This window comes from Xiphophorus maculatus, chromosome 10, assembly GCF_002775205.1.
Source record: "Xiphophorus maculatus strain JP 163 A chromosome 10, X_maculatus-5.0-male, whole genome shotgun sequence".
In the NCBI taxonomy this organism is placed as follows: domain Eukaryota; kingdom Metazoa; phylum Chordata; class Actinopteri; order Cyprinodontiformes; family Poeciliidae; genus Xiphophorus; species Xiphophorus maculatus.
This window is the reverse complement of record NC_036452.1, coordinates 21,919,238-21,946,550: the sequence shown is the minus strand read 5'-3', so window position 1 is coordinate 21,946,550 and position 27,313 is coordinate 21,919,238. Positions and strand designations below refer to the sequence as shown.

The 27,313-nt window shown below is 39.1% G+C and overlaps 1 protein-coding gene across 4 annotated transcripts; it reads left to right on the top strand.

The window, feature by feature from the left end:
- Nucleotides 1–533: 533 nt before the first annotated feature.
- mapk8 (mitogen-activated protein kinase 8) lies at nt 534–23,267 on the top strand. Of its 4 annotated transcripts, none has more exons than XM_023341304.1 (12): nt 534–850; nt 9,643–9,823; nt 10,557–10,686; nt 11,359–11,417; nt 12,981–13,119; nt 13,627–13,792; nt 14,680–14,751; nt 18,427–18,609; nt 19,080–19,204; nt 20,851–20,914; nt 21,681–21,758; nt 22,920–23,267. In XM_023341304.1, exons 2-12 carry the CDS (start codon nt 9,702–9,704, stop codon nt 23,099–23,101), a joined length of 1,320 nt encoding a protein of 439 aa, XP_023197072.1. In that variant the 5' UTR covers nt 534–850; nt 9,643–9,701; the 3' UTR covers nt 23,102–23,267. The 4 variants fall into 4 exon arrangements, with proteins under 4 accessions (XP_023197072.1, XP_023197071.1, XP_023197074.1 ...); XM_023341303.1 differs by lacking the exon at nt 14,680–14,751 and adding an exon at nt 16,715–16,786 and having other exon boundaries at nt 535–850; XM_023341306.1 differs by lacking the exon at nt 14,680–14,751 and adding an exon at nt 16,715–16,786 and having other exon boundaries at nt 535–850; nt 22,915–23,014.
- Nucleotides 23,268–27,313: the final 4,046 nt, after the last annotated feature.

The following is a 27,313-nucleotide window of genomic DNA, read 5'->3' as shown; positions in this document are numbered from 1 at the left end:
AGGCTGACATTATCTGGTTACATATGCCTTTTTTTAAAACCACACTTTCCCCTTCCACTCAACTTTCCATTGTTATGATTGGAAGCAGCGCTCTGTGAACAGCAAGCGTCTTTAACAATCCCGTTTTGTGGCTTGCCCTTCTTTTTGAAGGTGTCACTAATTGGAGAACTGTAAGGTTAGCAGTCTTCCACTGTGTTTGAGAGCCATACATAATAATAATGAATTAAAAACCCGTTTTCTTTTTGGTCTTTCATAATTTTCTGAGAAGTGGAATTCTGAATTTTCATGAGCCGGAAACCTCAATCATCAAAGTGGAACAGAAATATCACCCCGTGTGAATGAGTTTTAAAATATAATTATTAGTAAAAATCAACTTCTTGATGATGACTTCTTGTATTTTTGCTAATATGTTTAGAATACTATAATGTCTATTGGCTAAATAAATGTGTTTACTGTATAAGCAAGCGTAAATAACACGTCTCGCGCGACGTCATTTTGAAACGTTGCAAAACCGTTTCTTCCGGGCCGCTCTTGAACGTCCCCCAGCTCTCATTGTGCAGCCGAGGAAACATCGGAAGGTTTCGACGACGTCGGTATGAAATGGCAGAAAGTGCTTGTGTCGCGGAAGCACCGAGATTAGGCTACGTAGGAGCTGCACATGTTTACTGTGGCGACCCCGGCCTGCTGAACTGAGAGCTAACGGGAGAGTGCTACTGTTGGGGGTGGGGGGGGACGTGGATTAAAGACCACCAGGATTTCCTGCCTAAAAAAACCCGTCCAGCTCGCGTCTGAGGGAGGCAGCAGGCGGCGGCGGCTGCAGGTCGACACTGCTGGAATTAACCGGAGAGGGGTGAGCTCTGCGTTTAGGTTTTTTTGGGGTTTTTTTTCTACCTGTTTTCCCCGTGTTATTGTCAGCCGTGGGATGGGCCGAATGGAGTTGCTCTAAATTAGTGTAGCGTTTAGGAAGAGCAGCACAGCAGGCAGGACAGGTCTGGCCTAAAGGCGAGAAGGCGGCCAGACAGAGTGACTGCTGAGAAGCTCTCTATCTACACTTCCATATTTATGACGGTGCTGCGCACACTTTAGCTCGGGCCGTAAATAAACCCCGGATCCTGTTTTTACTCATAAAACTATCACAGTGTTGGGCTATAACGGTGACCTCCACTCAGTGCTCATATAAACCCAGAATACCAGCTTCCATGTAAACACTAAGCACCAGTTGTTGCCTTTGAATACACCCTGCTTCCAGCAGCTAGCATCAAGTTGACTGCCTCAACTTTGAATGTGACTTAGCTCAGTTGCTACCTTAAAAGACGACACCTTTTGTAATAGGTAACACTGTAAGGACATGTTTGTGGAAGCTAGCGTCAAAGGGAGCGTGTAGTCAAGTGTTTGCCTTTTTCTGACTCAGGGCTATGTTTTTGTATGTTATTTTGTAATACGTCAATGCAGCACCGGTTCATAAGTTTATGCTTCCCTAAACACAATTTGATGTGGCGGCCCAATTCCTGTTTCGATTATTTCATGAATAAATGGCTCTTACATAATGTTTCTGTTAAGGGCTAGCATGAAACTGAATGAATGTAAAGCAAAAATAACACACTGTCGTTTAAATATACTAAGATATTTATCAGAATGACTGATTTCATAAATAGACTTGGGTGCGCACATTTGCCAAATTCATTAGTAGTTTTAAAATGCTGACTATGTTGAATATTATACCCGGTTTTTGATATGGGCAGTTGCCCAGGGCGGCATTCGCAAGCAAGGTACTCACTACAAGGTAAAAAGACTATAGAGTAGACTGTCAGTTGTACTGTCATTTGCTTTTATCCATATGCTATTGGTGAGACATTTTCAATTGAGTTAACTACAGTGTCTGTAATCAGTCAAAATTATTCACATTTTAACATAAAAAAATATAGCAATTTTGCTGCTAAATTATTGAGTAAGTAGACATATGAGCTCCACAACAAAAATATTGATTGTTTTTAATCTGTTATTTAGGTTACTCAACTATAGCAGATTAGTGCAACGTGCTATTATACCAATAGCATTGAGATGCTATTTTAAGGTTGAAGGAGTTGGCCTTCGATTAAGGAAGGGACCCATTTGGTGCGGTACTTTACCTTTAACTCCTTTAACTAAATGAAACTTGGAGATGTAGGTATTATTAATTTAGTGCTGTGCTCCACAGCAAAGAGAAAATAACACAGAAAAGTAATTGAAGAGGAACTCAAAACCACTTTTTCCTCGCTCTCTGTGTTGGATATGTTACACACGCACTTGTTGCTACAGCAACTGACAACAGCGCCACTAAAAGTTTCAAGATTCAACACCAAAGAACCCTCAAACATTTCCCCACACAAAGAACAGAACATTAGGTCTGTTACAGTATTATGTTTTTAGGTTTGATGTTTATTTTGCGATTATTAATAAGTAATCGCTGTGGTAGACCAGCTACTGCTACTGTTAGCTAATCTAACACAGTGGTGCTTGATTATCTAATTTAAACTCCTGATCTACTCATGATCTGCCAGAGAGTTGGTGTGTGGGTTGCTGTTTTTTTTTTTTTACTGAATTGAAACGCACAGAATCCTGCAGCTCATCTACAAGTTAAAGTTGTCAAAGTCAAGCTAGCAAAACCGACCTACTTTCCTCTCCCTATTTGTTTTTAATTAGAACTTTTTCCGGACTTCATTCTGTAGTCGTCATAGAGTTGACGATTAGTAGCAAAGCACTGCATCCCTTTTTCTTTTCTATATCACGCATACATTTGAGATTTAACATGTTATGTTAATAACTTGACAGCTAACACCAATGCTAGTCATCGTCAGCGAGCAACATTTTACCGTCCAGCATGGAGCTGGGGAGCGTGACGTCACGCTTCAACTTGCCTCAAAGCGTGACGCAACACAACATCAACTATTGAACTGTTTTCAGTAGTTTGTTTGCTCCTGACCGTTCACCACTCGCTTCCAGTCTTCTCTGTCGACGTCCTTCAAAGGACGCGTCGCCCGAATACGGTCAGACACACCCCATCTTCAGTGTCATTATTAATGACAGTGATCATAGCTGAAGCAAGCTGAGGTAGGTTTCAGCTTGCGTGTTGTCTGTGTTTCCAGTGAATGCATCTTGTTCCACTATTGATCTGAGACGCCTGTGTGGTGATGTTTTTGGCTCCATGTACTGCACACTGCTGCAGGGGAATGCACCAAGAAACCTGACTCCAGCACCAAAACGTGAAAGGTGGCCAGAGTCTCGGCAGGCACGCATCTGTACATAAAGACGTGTGCCAAGTAGGTGGTTGAATGTGTCGTTTGTCCTTTGTTCGATCTGGTTGCTAAGATCAGAATACCGTTGAACACACATTGCATGTCTCAGTTCGGTCAACAGTCACGTAGAATCATGGTCGGGTCTGTCTCTGTCCGGTGTCGGCGCCTCCTGTTCTGCCATCGCTGTGCAAACAGGCTTGAAGCTCCCATCTCGTGTTTCTGTGCAAATAAGACATAAGGTGGTAAAACAAAGTTCATCCTCAATCAAAGAGCTGGGTATAATATCAGGCTTAACTACAATTAAATACTTTTACTTTAATTTCATTTTTCAGTAAGAAAATTGAAAAAGTCTGCAGATTTTTCATTTAACCACTTCAGCCTTTTTATACAATATTAGAAAAACATTAAAAGATGCAAATAAACAAGTATTTAAATTTCTTTTTCTATTTATTTTAAGAAAGTAAGCATTTATTGCATAAAATACAATAACACAAAATTCCTTTAGTGAACATTTGCTCATTTGTATCAAAGAATGAATCTGCAGCTAAAAGCAATACTTCTAACCTCAATATGTGATGTTAGAAAAGCTCAGGCTTTATGAAGTGTATGACTGATCTGGTGATTCATTTTTGGATTAACAGATTAATATTTGAATAACAAAAGGTTCTTAATAGGAGTTTATTAACAGAATTTGAAAGAAATGAAGCTAACACTGTAGCACTTGAGGAGTTCTGGACTCCACATATTTAGCGTGTTTTTTATCTCTTAAATGCAAAATGTATACATTTTTGGCTTAATTACCACTTTGAGTATGATCTTTCAGCAAAATGGCTTTTTTATTTTTTAGTCTGTGTACTCCAGTTAATGATTATTCGATTACTGAATTAGTTGACAATCTTTTCAATAATTGATTCATCACAATTAATCCGATTCATCGTTTCAGCCCTGATTCGATCCTAAGAAGTGATCAGCTATAGGACCAAGGCCGGGTCATGTAGAGGAATGATCCTCGTGAGTGGAACATATCTGTGGTGTTGGACCAGACTTATGTTGTCATGGTTTTTCATCTTTAATGTGGGGTTTATTGATCTTTTACTGTCAGCAGTTGGGTCAAGGTGTGAGTTAACTATTGCTTTCGATACTCTGAGTAATATTTATACGCTATATGTTTTTGGTGCAGACCTCTGACCCCTCCCTCTGGGTTGTGTTTGGATATATCAAACCTCTCAGGTGCATGTTATTGTCTTTATGCGAACAGGAAGCGCGCACCAGATGACTTAAACACAGTTATAGTCGACACAAACTGGATCTGGATGTTCAGGGAGAGCTTGATCATGGCCGAAAGAATCTGTTCACAAAAGCATACTTTCTGCGGGGAGTAAATATATACACTCTTAATGTCGGCTCTATTTGCTTTGGCATTTTCATGTCAGAAGTGATTCAGCTTCTGCGACAAATTAAGCTGACAGTTTTTGCTGCTTGTTAAAAAACAAAAAAAAAGGCTAAATGTGACATGAAGGGGTGTTGAGTTACTGTATATTATGTGGGGAAACTAACACGCTGTGGCAGAAACATCTCAAAGGTTAAAGATGGCGACCGTACCAGAATAATTAACAGTCCCTTAAATGGCCACACATGTAGCCATGGCTAAACGTTGAGATTCAAAGTGTGTTTTAATTGATTTTCTCAGCTTGGGGACAGATGCACTGATTGGAATTGACTTCTGATTATTCTTTCTGCAACTGACGAGATTCAAAATGATTCTTGTAGCATCTCTGTACACTGCACCAAGTTACAGTCGACTTTGCATTTTCAACATATGTAATCAATCGATAAAGATTGCTAGGCTGCCATATTTGGTGGCACATGACTTTAATTTTTTTTATTGGGACGGGTGGCTGGGTGAACCCAATTTGTTTCCCGCCCGCACCCCCTGTTTGATTTACACAATAAAAGTGACACAATGATAACAAATGCCAATTTAAAACGGGAGTGGATAAAATGTAAAAATGAAATATTGAAAATAAATCAATGTATGATTTAAGGGTAGCAGTAAATAAAAACATAAATATAGAGAAAATGGTTAAATGAAATGTTGCAATAAATGAAAAATTGCATCAAATACATACTGAATATAATTTTTTTTTTAAATGATTGAAAACTGATAAAAGCTATATGATTGGGGAAGAAATTGAAATAGAATACTGATGTTACATTAATACTGTCAGAAATTATAGAGAAATATTACCTTATGTCACATTAAATAATTAATAAGTCCATGAATGTCGGCCGGCCGATGTATCAGTTGACCTCCAATTCAAACTGTTTGGCAGTAATCTATCCATCCAGGACGGACTTTTACTTTTATTTATTCCCACAACTAATATAGATTTTATAAACCAATGTGCCACATAGCTGGGTGAGATCACAAGGATGGAAACAAAGTAATACATAATTTAAACCAAACCACTCAGACAGCAGCTGAAAAATCTCATAAGGCAGGTTGGTAACCGGCAGTTATTTGGGAAAAGGGCGAGTTACTTTTTCACCTAGGTCAAGTTGGTATGGAAAGATTTGTGTTTCTTTAATTAATTAATTCATCCTTTGATTGTATTTAGTCAGAATGTCTTTTTCTAATTTCAGTAGTAGCTAAAAAGGTGGTTGCACTAAACCTAAAGCACTACACCAAAGGTATTTTACAGAAGTTGATGCTAAAGAGCTAACTTCATTTCGAATTACATCTGCGTCAGGACCCCAACCTGATTTCCACACCCTTGATCCCAATACATGCGCTCTACACACACTGCTGAAACAATGCAGATCCAAAAAAATCCCCTGTGAAGTGTTCTCACTCTAAACCCAGCACTTACAAATAACTCAGTTGTATTTTTTTGCCCTTAAGAGAGCAAAAGCAACAGGATATCAGGCCTGCTGTAGCTCTGATACAGAGAAAATGTGTGGAAGGTGTCCCTGATAAGAATGGATAAGGACTGTTTCTACAGCTGTTGCTTTCTTATCCGTGTTTACTCTTGTGTACGTCTTTTCTTTTGTTTGTTTTAAACTTAACAGCCCCCTGTTAGCCTCATTCTGTAGGGGAAGATGACTGTGTTTCGGCTCTTTAGTGATGTGAACACATTTTCCGTCTCTGTGTGCCCCAGGACGGTTTTGCTTAGATGCACTTCTGATCTGAGATGAGGTGAATATGGCAGGAGGGAAGGGGGAATACGACGCAGACGAAGCCAAGCAGAAAGCATCGCGCGTCTCTCGGAGGAAAGGAGCAGGCAGAAGTTGTTCAGAACCCTTGCTCCTCATGTGTCACGCCACACAAATTCACTGGGTTTCACTGGGATTTTATACCAGTGATCAACACACAGCAGTGGATAGTTGCTAATTGGAAGAACCACGGTTCATATTGTTTTAGGAAAAAAAAGATGCAAAGAGTTTTTGTTGATTTAAGAATTACGATGAAGACTGATCACTCAATGATCCCCAACAGACATTTGCTTGTCAGTTGAGGGTTATACATCTGGAGACTGACATGTTTGTCCATTCGTCTTTGCAAAATCATTTCAGGTCTGTGAGATTACATACAAAATGTCTGTGTACAGAATTTTTGAGCATCAATTCTCAGTTGAATTAACACGCCAGCCTTATGTCTTTTGCAGAGGGTAACTGATTTTATTTAAGGATAGCCCTGTAGTCATCCTTCTTTCAGTCAAATCTGCCTGTCATTTCTGTTCCTTCTTAAGAAAAGCATTGCAATTTATCGCAAGCAATTTAAACACTTCAAAATCAATTTTTCAGCATTTTCAGCCTGCTGGTAGAGGCACTAGGGTAGTCCACCAGCGGTCCACCATGTTTTGTTTTCAAAAATGTTAAACGTTACAAAAATCTGGAGGTACATAGCAGGGATCATAATTTGGAAATAATAGAATGTGACTTGAATGGCCTGCTGCAGGAGCGTTCAATGCATTAACTATAAACATGGCTAAATCTATCTTTGATCTCATCCATCATCCATGTCACTGGTACTGATGTATAAAAAAAACCCATTTAAAATAAACAATGCTTAGCCTGGTGGGGATCAAGTGAAGCCTGGGGGCCCGCCAGGCTTATAGTACACTGGGGCAAACTGATTCAGAATTTCCAGGATTAGTATTTGTGATTCTCTGCAGAATCGGTTATTTTTTTTTACCTGTTTTTTCCAGAGCACGTGTTGCAATGTAATCAAGCTTTTCAACGTCAATTTTTAATCAGACTGCTACTCTTGTGTCGCTCGCTTCCTGCCTTAGCTGCTCCCGGGACTGGCTCGGGTTCGGATAAACCGGACCAACTAAAGAACCGGAGTTACCTATGAATAGAGGGGTGGGAGAAGGGGAAAAGACTTTTAGGTTTACTGATGGGAAAAGGGAATGGGCGGGGTAAGATGGCAGTATTCAGACAAGTCTCTGCAAAGCCCATATCTTCTCAGTTCAGTGCTCCAAATCCCACTAATGGTTTGTCATGCTCATACCCAGCATGAAACCCTGCTTCCTGCTTCCTGTCTCCCTCTGCCTGGGTCACTGCTCCATAACCCCAACATTTAGATTTCATGTAGACTACATGCGCAGCTCATCCGATGCGTTCCAGAGGCGCAGTAATCTCTGGAATTGATGCCGTTTTGGATTGTATGCATGGCCAGGTTGATTTTCTGCCATCTGAATCAGAGCTTTTGCTGGTGAGTGTAGACTTTATTTGAAGACTTGTAGAAGGAGGCTTGCATTTGCACGTTTAAGATTGATCATTTATGACAATTCTCTTTAAAGAGTTGGTTTCATCCACATCGGAAGAAATCCATTTCAATATAACTGCAGCTGCACCGATTGTTTTCCATTGTGTCTTGAGTTCTGATGTGATGTTCTGTCCTGCTGATTTGGTCCAATTTGACCTGTAGGGATGCACCAATTAAAAATTTGGGCTGATAGCGAAGTCTGATACTGATAACGCTGTTACACCCAATAACCGTAATTCACCTATGTAGACTATTCCCATAGCCAATAGACACCATAAAAAATGACCAGGAATCAACGAGATGTAAATAAACGTCAGTTGTTACATCTCCAGTTTTACTTATCGGACCGATACTGACATGTTAAACTATCAACATCTATTGTTTTCTCTCTAGAAGCTAAAACTGATAACGCGTAGATTTTTTTTTATCAATAAGTCATATCAAAACAGAGAGTACCCTGCTTATATGAGCTTAGTATTTAGCATAAACTGAAAACAGTTGCTGCATTTCCATTAGAAATGTGCACAAACTTTGTCAATATTCCACTACTGTCAGAAAAACACAATTTTGCAATGGCAGTTTTTCCATTAAATAAGAAATGCAATTAAAATCACACATGAATAAGTTTGTCTGTGTGATAATTCATTAAAAACCATGCCACACCATCATGCTCCTGCCACTTCCTGTGTCTTCTTCATATTTTCTGCCAGTGGTAACATCGGACTATTCATGTGACTCGTGTGATGTGAATAAAATGTTTCCATTACAGTTTTGTGAAATGGATGAATTGTGATGCCACCTCATCAGACTTAACCAAGTTATGTGAAAACTTGATTTTGTTTAAATCCTAAGGATCTTTAAAAAAAAATCTCGAGTTAAGTCCAGCTTACAGAAACCCGGTGTTAAAGATGCTTTTGCTTTGTGAGGTACTGTCAGACCTGCATTCCTGTCATTCTGCTGAACCGGTGCCGGGACCCGGGTGGTAGAACTGGTTCTGTGTATAGTTTGTGGTTTTCCATTTTTCCTTCTGTTCACCGCCAACAAACTCTAGAAAACACTGAGTGGAATTTCACGGGTAGAGTTAAGAACAACAACAAAAAAAGCTCAGTAATCAACCAAGAAATCTGCAATAAATGGATCTATACGATCTCTGTGATGTGTTTCTATGTTTCATGGTGCGTTTACTGACAGTCACATGATGCTGACTTTGCAAAAGATGAGAAGCAAACTCTGTATCTGCTACTTAAGGCCACTCAGTAGATGGATGAAAATTAAAGTTTCTTTTTTTATTAATATTTTCTCATCTTTGAATCATCTATGTTCAGCGCAATACTTTAGTTTTATGGTCAAATAAAATATGAATGAATGAATAACATTTTCACGCTCTGAACTTTAAGGTGCGGCGGATTTTACAACAAAATAAGGTGATGCGACCGGTATAAACACTGACACATTTTTTAAAGTATAATTTTAACCTTTCAACATTAAGAAAACTGTTACAAGACCAGAAAAAATGTTCACCTCTACCAAAGTTTTTATCTTTATTTTATGTAATTTTTTAATTGTACTTAAGCATATGCTCTGTCTCCACTGCAGATCTGGAGAGGCCTGCCCTTCTTGGATGCCCAGCCTCAGAGTTCTACCAAGGTTTCATCATGAACCGGAACAAGCGTGAAAAGGAGTATTACAGCATAGACGTGGGCGATTCAACTTTTACAGTCCTGAAGCGCTACCAGAACCTCAGACCTATTGGATCCGGAGCACAGGGGATTGTCTGGTGAGTCTGGGGACAAAAAAAAACCTGCCGTTTGACGATATTTCATCGTTTTTAACAAATATTAGCTCTTAAGTTCTACCTTTTGCTCCTGTGAATTGAATATTTACTGTTGTTTGTTATTGATACATAAACAGCACGCAAGCTGCAAAGAAGTGCTAATGTGACTCCATGCGGGCCGTCGCCTCGTTCCTTCCTACTTAATGTTCGTTTTGAGAGCAAATGAGAGAACTATTAGACATTATAGATGTGGGTCAGTTCATTTATATTTACGCTATGCTCTACTTTTTACACAAAACTTTCAGCTGAACATTTTGGTGAAGTTTTGCAAATGGTAATGGAAAAAAAAAGAATCAGAACTAGGAACAGATTTTTTCCTATCGTGACGCCATTTTCTATATACATAGGAGGGGTGTTTTCAGCATCCAGCTAAAGATGTGAGGGAAGACGTGTTTTGATGAGTGCACCGAAAAATAGGCCAGTTGATTTTCTTCATTTTGGAAGATCATATTTAGTCACTTTTCAGACAAAAAACAAAAAAACAAAAACAAATTAAATATCTAAACACAAGGGGAAGAACGGGAAAAAATGTTCATTTGTTCCTGGGGTTTTCTTCATTCTTTTGCAAAATAAATCAAAACGTATGTAAGAAATAACTGAAAAACTGTAGATTAAAATGTTCCCAGATGCATCATTGCTAACTGCGTCTTTTTCTCTTTTATTTCTGTTTCCTCAGTTCAGCGTATGACCACAACTTGGAGAGGAACGTTGCCATCAAGAAGCTGAGCCGGCCCTTCCAGAACCAAACCCACGCCAAGCGGGCCTACAGGGAGCTGGTGCTCATGAAATGTGTCAACCACAAGAACGTAAGAGCTCCGCTTCTTCCGCTCTAATCTTCCCCTGTGTTTGGCTTTAGCCATCACACAATTAAAGCTGAATTTAAACAAACAAATATATGTTTGAGCCAGCACAGCGTCCAGAGTGACAAACAAGTCAGAATCAGCAGAGAGGACGAGATGTTCAGACGGAGCGAAGCTGACCCTGAGGGAATCTCTGGGAAATGTTAGCTGTCACTGCGCATCCCTCTAATTGGGCTGTATCTGTCTTCATTACAAAAACATCATCTACTGATATGCTTCCATATTCAGAGAGACAGAGAGTAAACGAGGAAGCTGCCGGCTCACCAGTATTCCCATTATACACGAATCCACAGCCACTGGTTTCCCCTTCTGCTGTTTACAAGATATTGTAAAAAAAAAAAAAAAAAGGAATCAGACTTTGGTTTCCAGCTTTACATGAAATAAAAGGAACAGAACATGTATGTTTATGAAGAGCCATATTTCTGATGTAAATGTTGGTACTGCACTGAAGCCTGTTCAGTTTCACAGCGTTCACCGCTGTCTCTGTGATGGCTGCTTTTAACAAATAGCTCTCTGAAGGTTAAAATCTAAACGGCTTGTGTCCAGAATGTGTGGGGTCTGCAGAGATTATTACAAGTCCTGCATTTTGACGTTTTTTTCTCTGTTGTATTTCCCCAGATCATCGGCCTGTTAAACGTATTCACGCCTCAGAAGACACTGGAGGAGTTCCAAGATGTGTGAGTGTTGATGCTTCTCTGGTTGTGAAGTTTTAAGTTATTGGTTGGACTCAGGGCTGCAACTAACCATTATTTTAGCTGTCGATTATTTGCTCAATTGTTTAGAAGATTAGTCGATAAATCGGATAAAACATTTTGGCACGTTCTGCAGATTTTTCATCTTAAATGTTATTAGAAATGCATCGACAGATGCAAACAAGACAATTCAGTTCCTTCTTTTGAATAAGAGAATAAGTATTTTATTGCCCAAGATGGAATAACAAAGCATTTCTTTAGTGGATTTGAATCAGGTGACGGTAAATCTATGCCATGTGAGGAGTTTTGAGTAAAACATATTAACACAGGTGTGTGTTGTTTTTTTTCATCTTAAATGCAAAATGTTTATGTATTTTTGTACAGTTTTGGCTAAATTACTGCTCTGAGTCACTTTATTTAGCAAATAGCCTTATTTTCAAGTTTGTATGTCATTAATCAATTACTGTTTTTGACTGGATGGCTATTTCAATAACTGATTAATCACAATTAATACGTTTAACACAATTAATCTTTTCAGCCCTACATTGTATAATAATGCAATCTCCCTCCAGATTTCAAGGCAACACGTAGCATTAACAAAGTTTTGATAAAGATAACGGACTGAACCAGAGTCCAGTTTAGAGCGCAGGCAAACCTGAAAATGATGTTCATTTTTTACTGATTCTCTGGTAGTTGTGGATGTTTGGTTTATGATCGTTGTAAAATATTCTGACATAACTCATATGAAATGGATTTAAGGACAGCAGTTCTTCCCTTTAGCTCAAAGTGGAAGTCTTTGTTTTATGGGAACTGGTTGCGGTCACATTTCCTTTCAGTCTGGAGTGTTTTATCGATGATATATTCGAATGTAATTGTCATAGTAATTGAAGGAATTGGCATTAGAATGGTTGCAAAAAATAAAATAAAAAAATAAAAAGTAATTTTCCTGCTTTTAAGTTTAAAGTGTTTAAACTGGGTTTGCCTCAACAACAATGTGCCTGTAGTAAGTTTTTAAATGTCCAAAAAATGGGAGTACATCTCAGTATTACATTTCAGTAGGTCACATCAGATTACATAAATTGCAAATGATTATTGTTTTATGAAGTATGATGAGCGCTCCCATGATTAATGCAACAAGAAGAAAGTGTGTGTGTGTGTGTAATAGAGAGGGTACGGCTGTGTGTTGCTATGCGGCTCCGTCTGCCTGATTGGAGCTAAAAAGGAAAGTGGACAAATCACTGCTGGAGGGCTTCCAGACTCAGTCAGCGGTAGAGGATGGACGCTCCGTTTGGTTTGTTGTTTGTTCACGTGAACACAGGAGCCGTGACTGCATGTTGTTGGAAATTTGTGAAAACGTGGATGGAGCTGGCATTTGTTCTCCATTTTTAGACGACGGTATTTCCAGCTGCAGAGTGGGCCTGGGCTGCAGAGCGGCATCACCGCAGGACTAGTTCATGTAGTACAGCCTGGTTTAGGCCAACATGGGAAGGTTGTGCCGCAGTGCCTCCTTTGTGAGGAGCCGTGGTAACAGGAGTTGTTTCTCTGCAGGTATCTAGTGATGGAGCTGATGGACGCCAACCTGTGTCAAGTGATTCAGATGGAGCTGGACCACGAGAGGCTGTCCTACCTGCTCTACCAGATGCTGTGTGGGATTAAACACCTCCATGCTGCAGGCATCATACACAGGGTGGGTCCTGCTGACACACCATCTGTTGGGCAGCCGTCGCTGCCCGTCAGGAGCCTTCACTATATGTCACCATCCATCATTATTTATCACTATGCATCTGCAGTCATCGTTATCTGTTGCTGTTCTTCACTATCCATTGCTACCTGTTGATATCCACCGCTATCTGTCTCTACCCGTTACCTTGCGTCGCTAATGTGCGCCATTTTTCCGATATGTTTATTATCCATCCAACCGTCTGTCCGTTTTTTAAAATGACTTTTTTTTGCACATTCTGTATTCAAAACTTGACCTCAGTACAAATGAAACTTTTTGATTAATAATTTAAAAATGTTCATTTTCTGTAACTTTCAGTCTGAAAATGTACTCGTTTCTGTAATAAACATGTAGGAACTCTCAAGTGACTCAAACCGAAACAGAATATTTGATTTCCTGTAATATCCTGAATATTTGATCCATCAGCTCAATCCGTTTTTAATGGTCTGTTATGTTTTTGTGTTTTCGGTGCAGGACCTGAAGCCCAGCAACATTGTAGTAAAGTCTGACTGCACACTGAAGATCCTGGACTTTGGCCTGGCCAGGACCGCTGCCACCGGCCTCCTCATGACGCCCTACGTAGTGACCCGTTACTACCGTGCCCCCGAGGTCATCCTGGGCATGGGTTACCAGGCCAACGGTGAGTGATGGAGAAGGCGGGGAATGGCCGATCAGGGACTGCCGTCTGGGCCGCTGCATGTTCCTAATCCCCCCCCACCTCTCCCTCCTGCTGAGGTGTTTCAGCAGCACTTCCCAAACACACACACACACACACACACGCCCACACACCCCGATTCGGTAAAGGTTACACAGAGGGGAAGTTGGCATGTGGAGCATCCTTGCTTTGTGGGGTGAACTTCCTGTGTGAAGACTCTGGTGGTGGCAGCAGTGCTTCAGCATGTGTTTGATGTTTTATTAAAACGTTTCTGGTTTTGAGCTTAATAAGGCCTGGCTAAAAGCTGCCAGTATGAAAAACAGGCTCCTGTGCATGACTCGGCGGTTTCTCCTTCCGACCTGGATAGAGATCACAAACACAACCTTCTAGTTGTGTTTGTGTTTGTTAGACCAACACAAAGTGGAGGAAAAGGATTCATGGTTTTCAAAATCGTTAACAAATAGAAATCGGAAAAACTGTGACCTGGATACAAAAAGTTGAAGTGACATGAATACTTATCTTTTTTGCCAGGCAGAAACTACTCCGCTAAAATCAGAGCCAGAATTAGTTTGCAGTGTTTATCTGTGAGGCAAGTGTAACAGTCTGGCAGGAATGACAGGTTTCCATTTTCTCCTCCTAATCAAAATGGCGTCTTCCTGAAAGCACCATATCTGTGATAATCCACAGATATGGTAGCCAGTGAGCAGTGCATAATAATAACCACTAGGTGAGTTTTTGGTGATTACAGATTGATAATCTTGCCGTATTTTGAGGTGTTGAACAGTAAAACGCTGGCCCTAATTCTTCCTGCTGACCTGTTGCATCTGTGACTCCCCTTCTTTTCTCCCTCCTTCAACGCTGCGCTCATGTAGTGGATATATGGGCTGTGGGCTGCATTATGGCAGAAATGGTTCGCCACAAAATCCTTTTTCCTGGAAGGGATTGTATCCTTGAGCTGCTTGACAGAACATTTGCACCAAGTCTTTCATGTTAACTTTTTCTCCCGTCAAATGCAACTATTAAAATTCCATTTCTTTGAATTTGTACCCCGTCCCTCTGGCGCTGTGACTTGCTTCCACCCACCTGCTGTCTCTACGGATACACAGACAACTCTATCCGCTCAAGCAGCAACATTGTCGCTAGCGGCGCCGTGACTGTCACATGAAAGACCCAAGCAGAATTTTAATAGTTTGCTTTTCAAAAGAGGAGAAGTCAAAATACCATAAATTAGCCTTATTTATCCTCCTGCTGCTGTTGTTATCTATAGCTCCATCAGTAAAGAGATGTCTCTTTTTTTTGGTTATGTTTGCATGAAATTAAATTGTAAATATCTACAGAGGGGTGCAGTGAGCATATAGAGGCTGCATTGATGCACAGTAACAAGAATCAGCGTCTCACATTTAAGGGATTGTTCAACATCAAAACAATCCCTTAAATTTGACTTCTTAAAAAGGAGTCAAATTCAGCAACACAAATTTGGGTGCATCGATAAATCAGCAATAATAATAAAGGGCTTCGGCTAGGGATGCACTGATTGCAGTTTACTGGCTGACAGACTTTTTTTTTTTTCTTTAATGCGAGATTTTTGTGTGCTAAATATAGAGACAAACTTGCTAAGTCAGATATGACTGACTACGTTCACACAGCAGGTTTTGATGCACAATTCCGATTTTTAACGTAGATTAAGATCAGCCGATGCTAGCATGTGAAACCGATCTTATCCACCATCGCAATGGTCTGAAAATAGGCCACTGTCCCCTTTCACTCTGCTGTGAAAGGGGACAGTCACTTCTACATGTATGCGTTTAGCAATAAGCTAGGTTTACACAGCTGAGAAACGTGGCCCAAATCTGTATTTTTTTTCCCCACATACACGTATATTGCCGACTTTTTCACAGCGGTCCTTTCACACACACACCCCATATCTGGTATTAATTCAGAGACGTATCCAACATTTATTACTGCAAAGCGTCTGCAGTCTGAACGGTCATGTTGCATTTTATCCGACTTTTATGTCATTGACGTGAAACAACGCGAGTTATAATTCTGCACCAGAAGACGTAAACAGTGGCTGCAAATTATAGTTATGAACCATAAAAGACGTTTGCAGAAGTGCATCACATCATAGTCCCACCGCTCTTGGTCCCGACTACGCATCTAGAGAAGAAGCTGTAGTCGACGCTCCACAAATGGTCATTGCTATTAGTTATTCTTAATTTTTAATATCTTCCTTTATGCTGTTGAGCTTGTGACGATGCTGTTGGCTGATATTGCTGAATAAACTTAAAAAATGACCCATAGTCGGATGCATCCATTATTATTTCCAGAAGCAGTGCGCTGCTGTGTGGCATCTATGGGGTCGCTTTAGGTTTCTAAACTATTCACAAAAAAGTGACTGCTGTCGCATTTAATGAGTAATCTGAACAACCACTCCAAAAAAAATAAATAAATAAAGGAGCAGATTTCAGCTATTAAAAAAAATCCTAATTGGGCACCAAGATTTGCTGTGTGATCGTAGCTACAGTCACCCACACTGTTGCCAATTTAGCAACTTTGTCGATATATTTAGCGACTTCTCAGACAAGAAAGATCTTTGGCATCTGCAAATCTTTTTTTTTTTTTTTTTTAAATCAGTGATCGGTCAGAGAACTACAATCGGTGTCCCTCTAACAAGAACCCCCTTTAAAACATGCTGTTACTCTGTTTCAGTAGATAAAGCTTTGTGGGACTCTGACCTCTACCAGAATGCACTGAACCGCATGAAATCATTCCGTTGTCACGCCACCTCATGTCCATCATGAGTTTTACTTCAGATCTCCCCCCCTCATTTTGTTTTTATTGTTGTCCTGTTTGCTTTTTTTTTTTTGGTTTGCATGCTAATTTGGTGGTTGTCATTTCATTTTTCAGTTGATGTCTGGTCTGTTGGATGCATCATGGCTGAAATGGTCCGAGGTAGTGTGTTGTTTCCAGGCACTGATCGTATCCTTAAGTTAAACCTCCATCCAACTGCTCCCCCGCCCCCCCCCCCCGCCCCCACCTCACTGTAATCTGAATACTCAGTCTCGGTGTTTGTCTGACATCTTTGCACACAAAACTAGACCTTCAAGTTTTCTCCACATTAAATGAGCGATAAAGTTCAGCAACTTTCAATGCTGTGTTGAGGTTGGAGAGACGTCTCCTCCTGTCCGGAAAGCCAACATTTCGAGGTGCTTCATCATCATTTTCCAACGTGAAAATTCAAAAATAGTCCATTTTATTTTTTCAATAAACTAATTTTATGAACTCAAAGAAAGATATCCAGGTTTAAAGAAACTTTTCAGCATCGGCTGATTTTCTGCTATGACATTCTTGCCATAAAAATTGCTCACATGTTCTTCTTATTCTTCGAGCTACACAGCTTTTATAAGAGGATGTAACCGAACTTAAAAGTGTTAGCTGGCTCAAAGTCACAGTGGATTTTAAAAGTTCACCGCCTCCTCCCCCTCATACCAGGTTTTTGTCATGTTGAAAAAAGAAATTTGGCCACAATGACTTCAGATCTTTTTCAACCTTTATTGTGACGTAAAACCTGGAAAATTCAGTGGAAAACAAACCGAAATATTCTGCAACAACCTAACTAAATAAATAAATGACTGAATAAGTGTGCACACGCTCCTATAACTGGAATTAACCAAGGGGGGAGGGTGAGACAAGCAGCGCCACATGGAGGGTGATTCACAGCGCTAAGACTCGCCTCCTGGCTCTGATTGGTTGTTTCTTGTTAGCATTGAAAACAACCAATCCAGTGCTAAACACTATGAGATAATAATAATGAGATTATTATCTAATTATACTGTTGCAACATAATGACAGTTTCAACAAATACTGTATGTAAAAAAAAAAATGTGTCATTTTTTTTTATTAAAGTTGCATACTGCAGCTTTAAGGATGCACACATTTATGCAATCACATTAATTTAGGCCTTTTATTTTGTAGGTTGAAAAAGTTAACAAATGACATTTACCATTTGTGTTGAGACTTTTCATATTTTTAGGCTAATACACTGCTAATTCTTCAAGTTATGTTCATATGCGATTCATAAAACAAACTAAGTATAAGAAAAAATATATTGATTTGGAAAAATAATCATTTTGAGAGCTTTAATGTATTATTTTTTGACCACCAAAAAGCCAACTGTTGTAATGAAATATTAAGTGACAGGCAGCATGTTCCTAATTTTCTTATATTGAGTCAGCTTTATACATACGATCCTGTCCTTTGTGTTTATTGTAAAGGTGGAACAAAGATGTCAACGAGCATTTAGTTGTGTTGTGTGTTCCATCTGTATTTATGTGGTGTTTTTTTTCCCCCTCTTTACAAAGAAAACCAAATTCTTATATTTCAGCCTCCGGGTTAGTCAAAGGTGAGCAACTCAAACTGCAGCTAACGTAAAACGGTTAGTAGCGGTCATTAGAATTCCTTCCACTGTAAAGAAGCCAGTGTTGGTAAGTAGAGGCTCTCAGTGAGGCTGACTGGAAAACATCTGTCTTCAGAAAAATGTGTTTTCCTCTTCTTCTACGACCATGATTGGAACGATTGCACATCCATCCCTGTAGTTTTCTTAATATCATTCACACAAGACATTGACCAGTGGAACAAGGTGATCGAGCAACTGGGGACGCCGTCTCAGGAGTTCCTCATGAAGCTCAACCAGTCGGTGAGGACCTACGTGGAGAACCGGCCGCGTTACGCCGGCTACAGCTTTGAGAAGCTCTTCCCCGATGTCCTGTTCCCTGCTGACTCTGAACACAACAAGTTGAAAGGTGAGCGCCAGTTCGTCTTCCTTTGGTTCCCAATCTGTTAAAAAAGCTGGCGTGAAGGTTTACATGAACTTACAAAAATATATTCGGGTGTTTTTCATTTTGTAAGACATTTCTGACCTGTCAGGTAAGGGTAGCTAGTTTAAAAATGGCTGCTACACCTATAAGCTACTTGATTGAGCAGAGATTGGAATCTAACCTAGGGGAACTTTAAACTACATTGCAACTGTTTAATTCCAGCTACTTAAAAACTCTTGCACTCCTTCATAATTTTCTGAAATAAGCCTTTTCCCTTTTTTGCTCATTTCTTTGGAGCCGTGTCTTATTTGTCAGCGGTCACTCCCTGCTTCGTCTCCCACCACCTCCGACATCCGGTTCCAGCTGGAACTTCCAAACGACAAACCCACTCAGCTGGAACAGATTAGATATTTAACCTGATTTTTTTTTTTTTTTCTTTTTCTCGTTCCTCTCAGCGAGCCAAGCCAGGGACCTTCTATCCAAAATGCTGGTAATAGACGCTTCCAAGCGGATCTCTGTGGACGAGGCTCTCCAGCACCCTTACATTAATGTGTGGTACGATCCGACTGAAGTGGAGGCAGTAAGTACTTCAGCTCAAACCAAAGATATGTTAGAAGCAACGAGTCACGATGGACTTATCTCACAAAGCCACAGAACCCACCGTATTTGTGCTTAGTTAGAAAATATATCAATAGCAAGTCATAGCAATTGTCATATTTAAATCTTTGGGATAATTAGATGCAACTCTCAATACGTACTTTAAAAGTATTGCTGGGGAAGTTCTTTCTGTAGTTTCCTACATTAATCATACTTAAAACTTAAAAAGTCTTAAAATGTCTGAAGTTGATTAATAAAAAGGTAAGTTGGCCTTAAATACGTTAATCACAAATCTTACATTTTGCAATGGCAGGGCTGTTGATGTCTATGTAAATCAATCCATTTTTTTGTCGAGTTGAACGCAGACAACTTTATTGTGTCCATGTTACTCGAGGCAGTTGAGGCAAACGGTAACTAGCTAGCTTGCCTTTTTTGCGTCTATCATAGTGCATATTTAGCTGGACGGTGTTCATTTTCTTTGCCATTGTATCACTTTTGTTGCATATGCAGTGTGACAAGCATAAAACCACAGCCAAGAGCCACAAACAAACCCCAGAAATGTCAGGTTTGCTTCTTTGGTGGCTAATACAGAATAGAAAGCCACACATGCAGCTATGATAACAAGTAAAGGAACAAATTTAAAGGAACGGTACCTTTCAGCCTGCCATATAACCACTATGTTACAACTTAATTTAATTCATAATGGTCTTAAGTTTACCCAGGTGAAGCCTACAGAAACCCTGTAGACTTAAGTTCTACAGTCTTGACTAGAAATAGACATTTGTGCTGCAAAGTTCAGCCTTTGAATTCAGCGATAAACACGAGAACTTTCTTCAGAAACACAATGACTCATCCGACACATCATGATTTATGGCTGTAATCAGGCAGATTGGCATATGGAGCAAATGGCTGCTTTCATTTGTCTCCTCTGTGTCACGAACGCTGAACATTTAGATTTGACAAGTGCATTTCTACACACTGTGGTGCCTCATTATCACATCAGCTCTCAGGCCGTCTCTGGATGGAGAAGACGGGTCGTTTCTGGTCTGTACAAACAAACTTTAACTTGTGGGTGAGAGGTAACCGGGTTGGATGAACGAGTGAATCCAGTAAGGCAAAAACAAAAAAAGATCACCAATGTGTACAAAGCATAAAATGAAAACTGAGACCTACTTGTTTTGAATACATAATATTGTAGGTTTTTTGTTTTACCCTAAATATTTACAGTCCTCTGGAAATTTATTCACACCCCCTTGACCTTTTCTATGTTTTAATCACATTGTTTAAGTAAACAATGTGACTCAGCATAAAGTTGGTGGTGAGGACCAAAAATGCAACATTTATTGCGTTTTCAGTCGGTGCAGTTCACTTTCAACGCTATTTCCTCCTTGACGAAATGTAATGAACCAGGAAAATTCAAGGTGTGGATTAGGATTAGATGTAACCACATGATGCGCACACTGCAGACATCCAGGCTATCTGCCTCCAGGGATTGTTCCTTCACTCTGAAATACACGGTCATTTAACAATGAGTGTTTCTGCTTCCCATTGCTCGTTGTTGAGGAGAAACATTCAACAGGCAGACTAAAGCGTCCGACCGTGTGTCTGTGTCTCTGCTTTGTTTTAAAGCCGCCGCCCGCCATCACAGACAAGCAGCTGGACGAGCGGGAGCACACAGTGGAGGAGTGGAAAGGTAAAGGAGAAGCTCTCGCCTTTTTTTCATGAACAGCCGACACTTCACTTCGTATAACCCAGAAATCATACATTTCCTAATGCATCTTCTGAATAACTTTAGACTAAACCAACCTGGAGAATGCTGTCGTGGCACATTTAGTAAATATCAATTTACACTCTCAGTACTCTGCACCAATATGACTGTCATTTATTTAATAAATGCCCCTGGTGGCTGCGTGGTGGATAGTTACTGTTGCCTAGCAGCAAGAAGGTTGAGAATTTGAATCCAGGTCTGGGGTTTTTTTGCTTAGACAACAGATTGATGGACGCTCCTCACTAGACTCTACAAATTTTTCCACTTTTTATATTTCATTTTGTATCATGTGGAAAAATCTGTGGGAAAAAAAAGAATTTTAAAAGTGTTGTAGATTTATCAAACAGATTCAAACAGCTTAGAATATAAAAACAATCGCATGCAATATTTTTTTTATCTACTTCTGTACTAGTTTTGTCTTGTTTTTCTCAGCGTTGTGTGTTTTCAAAATGTTCCTTAAAAATGTCACACCTGTCGTTTTACAAACAGATTATCCTTTTTTTTCTACAGTAAATCCTTAAAAGTTTATTTTCAAAGTAACCAAAGTCTTTGCATAACCGCGATGCACGAAGAGACTACATTTAGATCACCAAACTGTGTGACTGTTTTCTTTTCTCCCGCTGTTACATTTTGAACTGAATGAACCAAAGAGAAGCTGAATGCAGAAGCGTGTTTTGTTCAATTTGTGCAGAGTTGATATATAAAGAAGTGCTGGACTGGGAGGAAAGGACGAAGAATGGTGTCATCAGGGGACAGCCTGCATCCATAGGTTGGTGGAATGTTATTGTGTTTGAGCAACGCTGCATTTTCTTTTTTTATTCAAACCTTTATGCCTATAATCTTTCTTTTCCATATATACTCCTGCAATCAGCATCCCATATACATCAAGATTGAGCAGTGTACAAATATCCATGTTCCTGACTTCTTTAATGTTGCTAACCTCTCAACCAGCTCAACCACTTTTTATGTCTGGAAAGTACTGCACATTATCTAAGGCTTTTAATGTAATTATGCCTGTTGGGTGAAGAGTGTGTTAGGATAAAGCTTTGCTTTGAGCATCACAGTTTCCTTGGTTTGATAGTAACTTATGTGGAACTGATTACTAGTTGACTATCTAATGAGAAATTCCTGATTTAATTTTAATATTAAACTATTAAATAGTTTAATATTTGTTTAAACTACTAAATATTTAATAACAGTCCATAACCAAAAGTCCAAGATTGTTAAGGTGGCCTAGAAGAGTCAACAAAGTGCAAAAGCTGAAATGCAAGTTATGCTAAAACTGAAGTTTTGCTAAACTTTCTAGCAGAACTTGTTGCTTTTGCATTCTGTTGACCACTCTGGGCCACCGTAGAGTCTGCATTTATTAACTTTCATCTGTAGGAAAACTACTGTCACCTAAGATATTTACCATAAAACAACCAGCATTTTATTATTAGTTGTGTTTTGTGTTGACTGTAACTGTTTATTGCATCTAATGTCAGATAATGGGGACAAATAGTTCATTTAATCATTAATTAGCCTTTTATTTGACAAATCTTTAAATCCTGACCATTAGAAATCAGATGAAGCATAATTGGAAATCTGTTTTAATGAATGACTATTAGAATTAATGGTGCACTAATAAATCGGCCGGCTGACTATTATAATATTTAGCAACTTTTCAATCTAAAAAAATCAGCAGCTCATTGGGTAGTTTAAAGATCATTGATTGGCCAGAAAACGTCAATCGGTGAAGCCATAATTAGAATTAGTTAGATCTGTTTATTTAGCTAATTTAGCTATTTAACTCTTAATGTAAAATGCCACCTTCATAGATTTATTCTTTTCCACAGAAACTTCATACCTGCAGTATCTGCAGTCTCAGGTTTGCTCACAGACCTCCTGACCCCCTCTGACCTCTGACCTTTTCCTGTTCCTCATAGTACAGGTGCAGCAGTGAGCAGCAGCCCTCAGCAGCAGCACCAGCACCATCCCTCCACGTCCTCGTCCTCCGACCCCACCCTGACCGACACGGACAGCAGCCTGGAGACGGCCCCCGGCCCCGCGGGCCCCCCGGGCTCCGCAGGCCCCGCTGCCAAGGCCGGCGGCCCCGTGGGCTGCTGCAGATGACTATCACACCTCCCCTCACCCACAGTACCCTCCCTCCCCTCTGTGCTCGTCTCCAGTAGTTTAGCGTATTAGTCAGATAGCTGTTTAAGTAAAATGTCTGAAACAACAGATCTTCATCCTGTTTTCCTTTTTCAAATAATCATTCATAGTCTTTTGTTTCTGTTTTAAAATATAATTTTTTTTTTAGTCTATAATTTATTGTTTTTTGTTTTTTTTAGAAAATGGTTATTGTGTTTTTATTTGACAGTAAGATTTCTAAAATTATCTATTTTTCTTTTTTGAAAGATCTTTCGACAGTTGATATATTTTTTTCTCACTGCTTTTTACAACTCGCCATATAATCGTAGATCACGTTTGTACAGATTCGACGGTAGCTGTCAGTTTCGTCTTCAATACAGACATTCGGTGAGCCTTTGAAACCTTATTTAATTTCCAGACTCTTCTTTGATCTTCCCTTATTTGATTTAGTCTAAAACATTTGGAATCTTGATTTTTTTTTTTTGGCTGCATGTGACATATCCATTTATTTGAAACTAATTTTGATTTCTTTGTAAAAAAAAAAAAAAAAAATAGAAAAGAAAGGTTGCTCACGATGAGTCACTACTACTTCCTACATTGTAAAGTTTCACTTTTTATGAATGCTTTATAATTTTCATATTTTTCACTTCCTATTTGGAAAAACCTCCAAAACGCTGAGATTTGGTTGAGACTCCTTTTGTCATATTTCGCCTAGAAGAGGGAAGATGTGGGTTCGGTTTATTTTGAAGTGCTTTGAAAGTTCCTGGTTTGTCCGAGCGAGCGGCGTGGACCCGGTTGGGTGGGAAAGTTCTGTGGAAGGATTCGTCGTTGTGATTTGAGAGTTTCTTTAAAAACGTAAAGTGCTGTGAGGTTTGTGACGTCGGTGGTGAAACTAGAATGTGCTTCAGTAAAGTAGGGAAAGCAGGTGAACATGCATCTGTCGTCAAAAAGGTTATTTTATTAATTTATTAAAAAAATGAAAACTACTACTGTATAGATCAACTATACACAATACTTAAATTCTGTTTTGATGATTATGGTGAAAAGCTAATGAGAACTCGCTTCACAGATCATTTAAATATTACATGAAACTATTAAACACTTAACAGAAATATTGACATTCTGAAAAGTATATCCCCACATAAGCGCTCAATTCTTGTTCAGAGCTGTCTTCGTATGAATTGCTGCATTAATGCGGCGTGGCATGGAGGTGACTCTGGTTGTTGCCGCTTTAGCAAACCACGAAGAAGAAGACGGGTGGTAGTTGAGGACGGTGACTCAGCATTTTTTTTAATGACGTAAACAAACTTCTTCACGTGTGATTTTATTTGTCTTATGCAATTTTGCAATTGCGAAATTGTGCTTTTTCGACATTAGCGGAATACTGACAAAGTGTTGCACATGTCTCTTATGGAAACTCATTAGTAGATGGTAGCGGTGTTTCCATTAGCCATGTAATCGCACAATTTGACATATTGGAGTCAAATTCGCTACATGAAAACACGCCAAATTTGAAAAAATTTGTTTTCTGATAAAACGTTTCAGCACTAGCATAAAGTTATTTGAGCATATCAAAAGTTGTTTATTTTGTAATATTGCATTTCTTATGTAATGGAAACGTCACAATTGCAAAATTCTGTCTTTTCGACATTAGCAGAATATTGGCAAAGTTTTGCGTACATCTGTAATGGAAAAGCATCTACTGACTGACTTTCCTATGGTTGTGTAGGGCATAATTTAGGCATAACCAAAACATTTCTGTATTTAACATCTTTTTTCTATGCAATATAAAAAAAAATTTCTAACTGAATTTTTGGGTTTTTAATAGCTGCGAGCCATAATCATCAAATTTAATAGCCGTAAATGCAGAAAATAAATTTCTAACCGTCACGAATCTTGACAATACAAAAGTCCAACTTTTTGAATTGAGTTGTTGAAGTAGATGAACGTTTCAGTGATATTCCGATTTGTTGATGTGCATCTGTTCGAAGTCATGGAGAGGAAAGTGATTCTGTTGCGTGGAGCGGTGGGGAAATGCAGCTCCGACTACATGTGAAATTGAAAATGAGAAAAGGAGTTTGTTTTTTCTTTCTTTCTTTCTTTTTTTTTTTGTGCATGTGTGTCGGCCAAACAAACAAACTCAACCTATTCTTAACGAATGCAATAAACGTCTTTTGAGTGTGTTCTGATTCTGGGAAGGTAAAGTGCCTGTCGTTCGTCCTTCATTCCTGCGTTTCGCCGGAAGGGTGTGTGTTCGTTATGCGTAACAACAGTGGTGTCTGTGTCAAAACAGTACTGTGTGGTGGGGTTGTGGTTCTCACAAAATGTCTATTTTTTTACTTGTTTTGAGTTTGGGCCCTGGAAACCGGAGAGCGTCGTCTCGCAGGTCTAAAAGAAGAAAAGCGTCGTAACGTGGAAGAAACTGAGGAGCTTTAGCAAGTGTTTAAGTCATTTCAGAGGTCTTTCATCAAAGTGAGAAGAAGTCTCTGTTTCACAGCGACCAGAACATATGTTAAAAACACATCTTTTAGGATTTCCTTTTTGGTTGTTATTGTCAGATGTTTGAGTTGAAAGAGAGATTTTCTTAACGTTCTAAGTTAATGTATATTACTGGATTAAGCATTTTAAGTTCCGTATCCCGACTTTTACGGTCGAGTTCCTGCGGTGAAATTGGCTGCTTGCATAAGGAAAGCAAGAGATTAGCTTGTTGACGAGCCGCCAAATGATATTATTATTTTCACACTGTAGTAGTGCGAGCTGTAGCTCGCTGTTGCCATCGGTTTTTGGCGTCTCGTCATCTGGGAAACGTCACGGTAAACACAGACGGAACCGTCTGCTCCGGTTTCTGTTCCGAGTGAATCCCGACCAGTGACCATATCTGTGTCAGAAAGGCTGGCAGACTTACAGCTGAACTTACTAAATCGGGTTGCATCATTAAAACTTGACACACACTCTATCGTAAACACACCAGATAATTAAGGTCTGTGAAGTCATCTGTTTTTAAAAACAAACAAAAAAAAACACTAATGCTAATTAGTTTTAAATGCCTTGCTGAATTCTATAACTTATTATATGTGACTTTTTTTTTTTAAACATTTGAATATGTTTTGAGAAACTTAGTTTACGAACCATCATTTGTAACGTTTTTATGAAGAGGGAAGGGAAAATACAAGCTAGCTTCTTTATTCCACTGCTCATAGTTTCACTGAAATTCAAACGAGTTGGCTTATTTTATATTATCATTAGCCAAAGCGAGCATTTGTTTGAGGTTAGTAGCGCATGAGCAAACGCAAAGAACACAAAAAGGCAACAGAGAACTAAGGTGAAAAACTATTGACTAACAGCTTAGCGGTTCTTATTTATCATGGATTAGGTTTGTTCAAACGATAGCTCAGTGAAATAATTTTTGCTTCCACGTGATTCTGTCGGCGGATAAAATAAAAGCAAGAATAACTTTATTATTTACCAATTTGATAGCAAATTTTATGAATGAATAAAACAAATAAGGACAACCGATAAATATCAGCTAGAAACGAAGCATGCTAGAAAACGGTTAGCGGTTAGCAGCTATACATATTGGTGTTAATGTCAAAAACTAATGGCATTTTATCTCTAGCTTCATTATGTAATTAGGTAATAGGAAAGGAACAAATACCTTAACAAAGTTACCTCATCAACTAGCCTCAAAACTTTTCTTTTTTTTTCTTTCATATTTAGTTATATTGACAAATTACTTATCATTTTTTGGATAACTGATCATAGGCAATGATTCTATTTTTTTGGTGACAAACGTTAAAACAAATGAGATTAACGGTTACTAACTAAACGTATTGATGTTAATGTCAACAATTAATCCCATTTAATATTTTGTTATGTCATTAAGTAGCAAGTTAGCTTCTCCGCTAGTTCCAAAACTCCTGGAAGGTTAGGAGCAAAGCGAGGTATAATTCTGTACTAGTTTCTACACTGACAGATGATTTATTTTCTTTATTATTTAGATGAAGTAATGATTGATCTTTTTTGGTAACACAAACAAACAGGATTAGCAATTACCATTTATTTATGCTAATGTTTGCAACATCAGTGCTTACTGTACCACTGTGTTTTTTAGTCAAATAAATTTGCTTGTCAGCTAGCTTTGAAACACTTAATTTTTGGAAATAATTAAGTTTTTTTGACAAATATACTTAATTA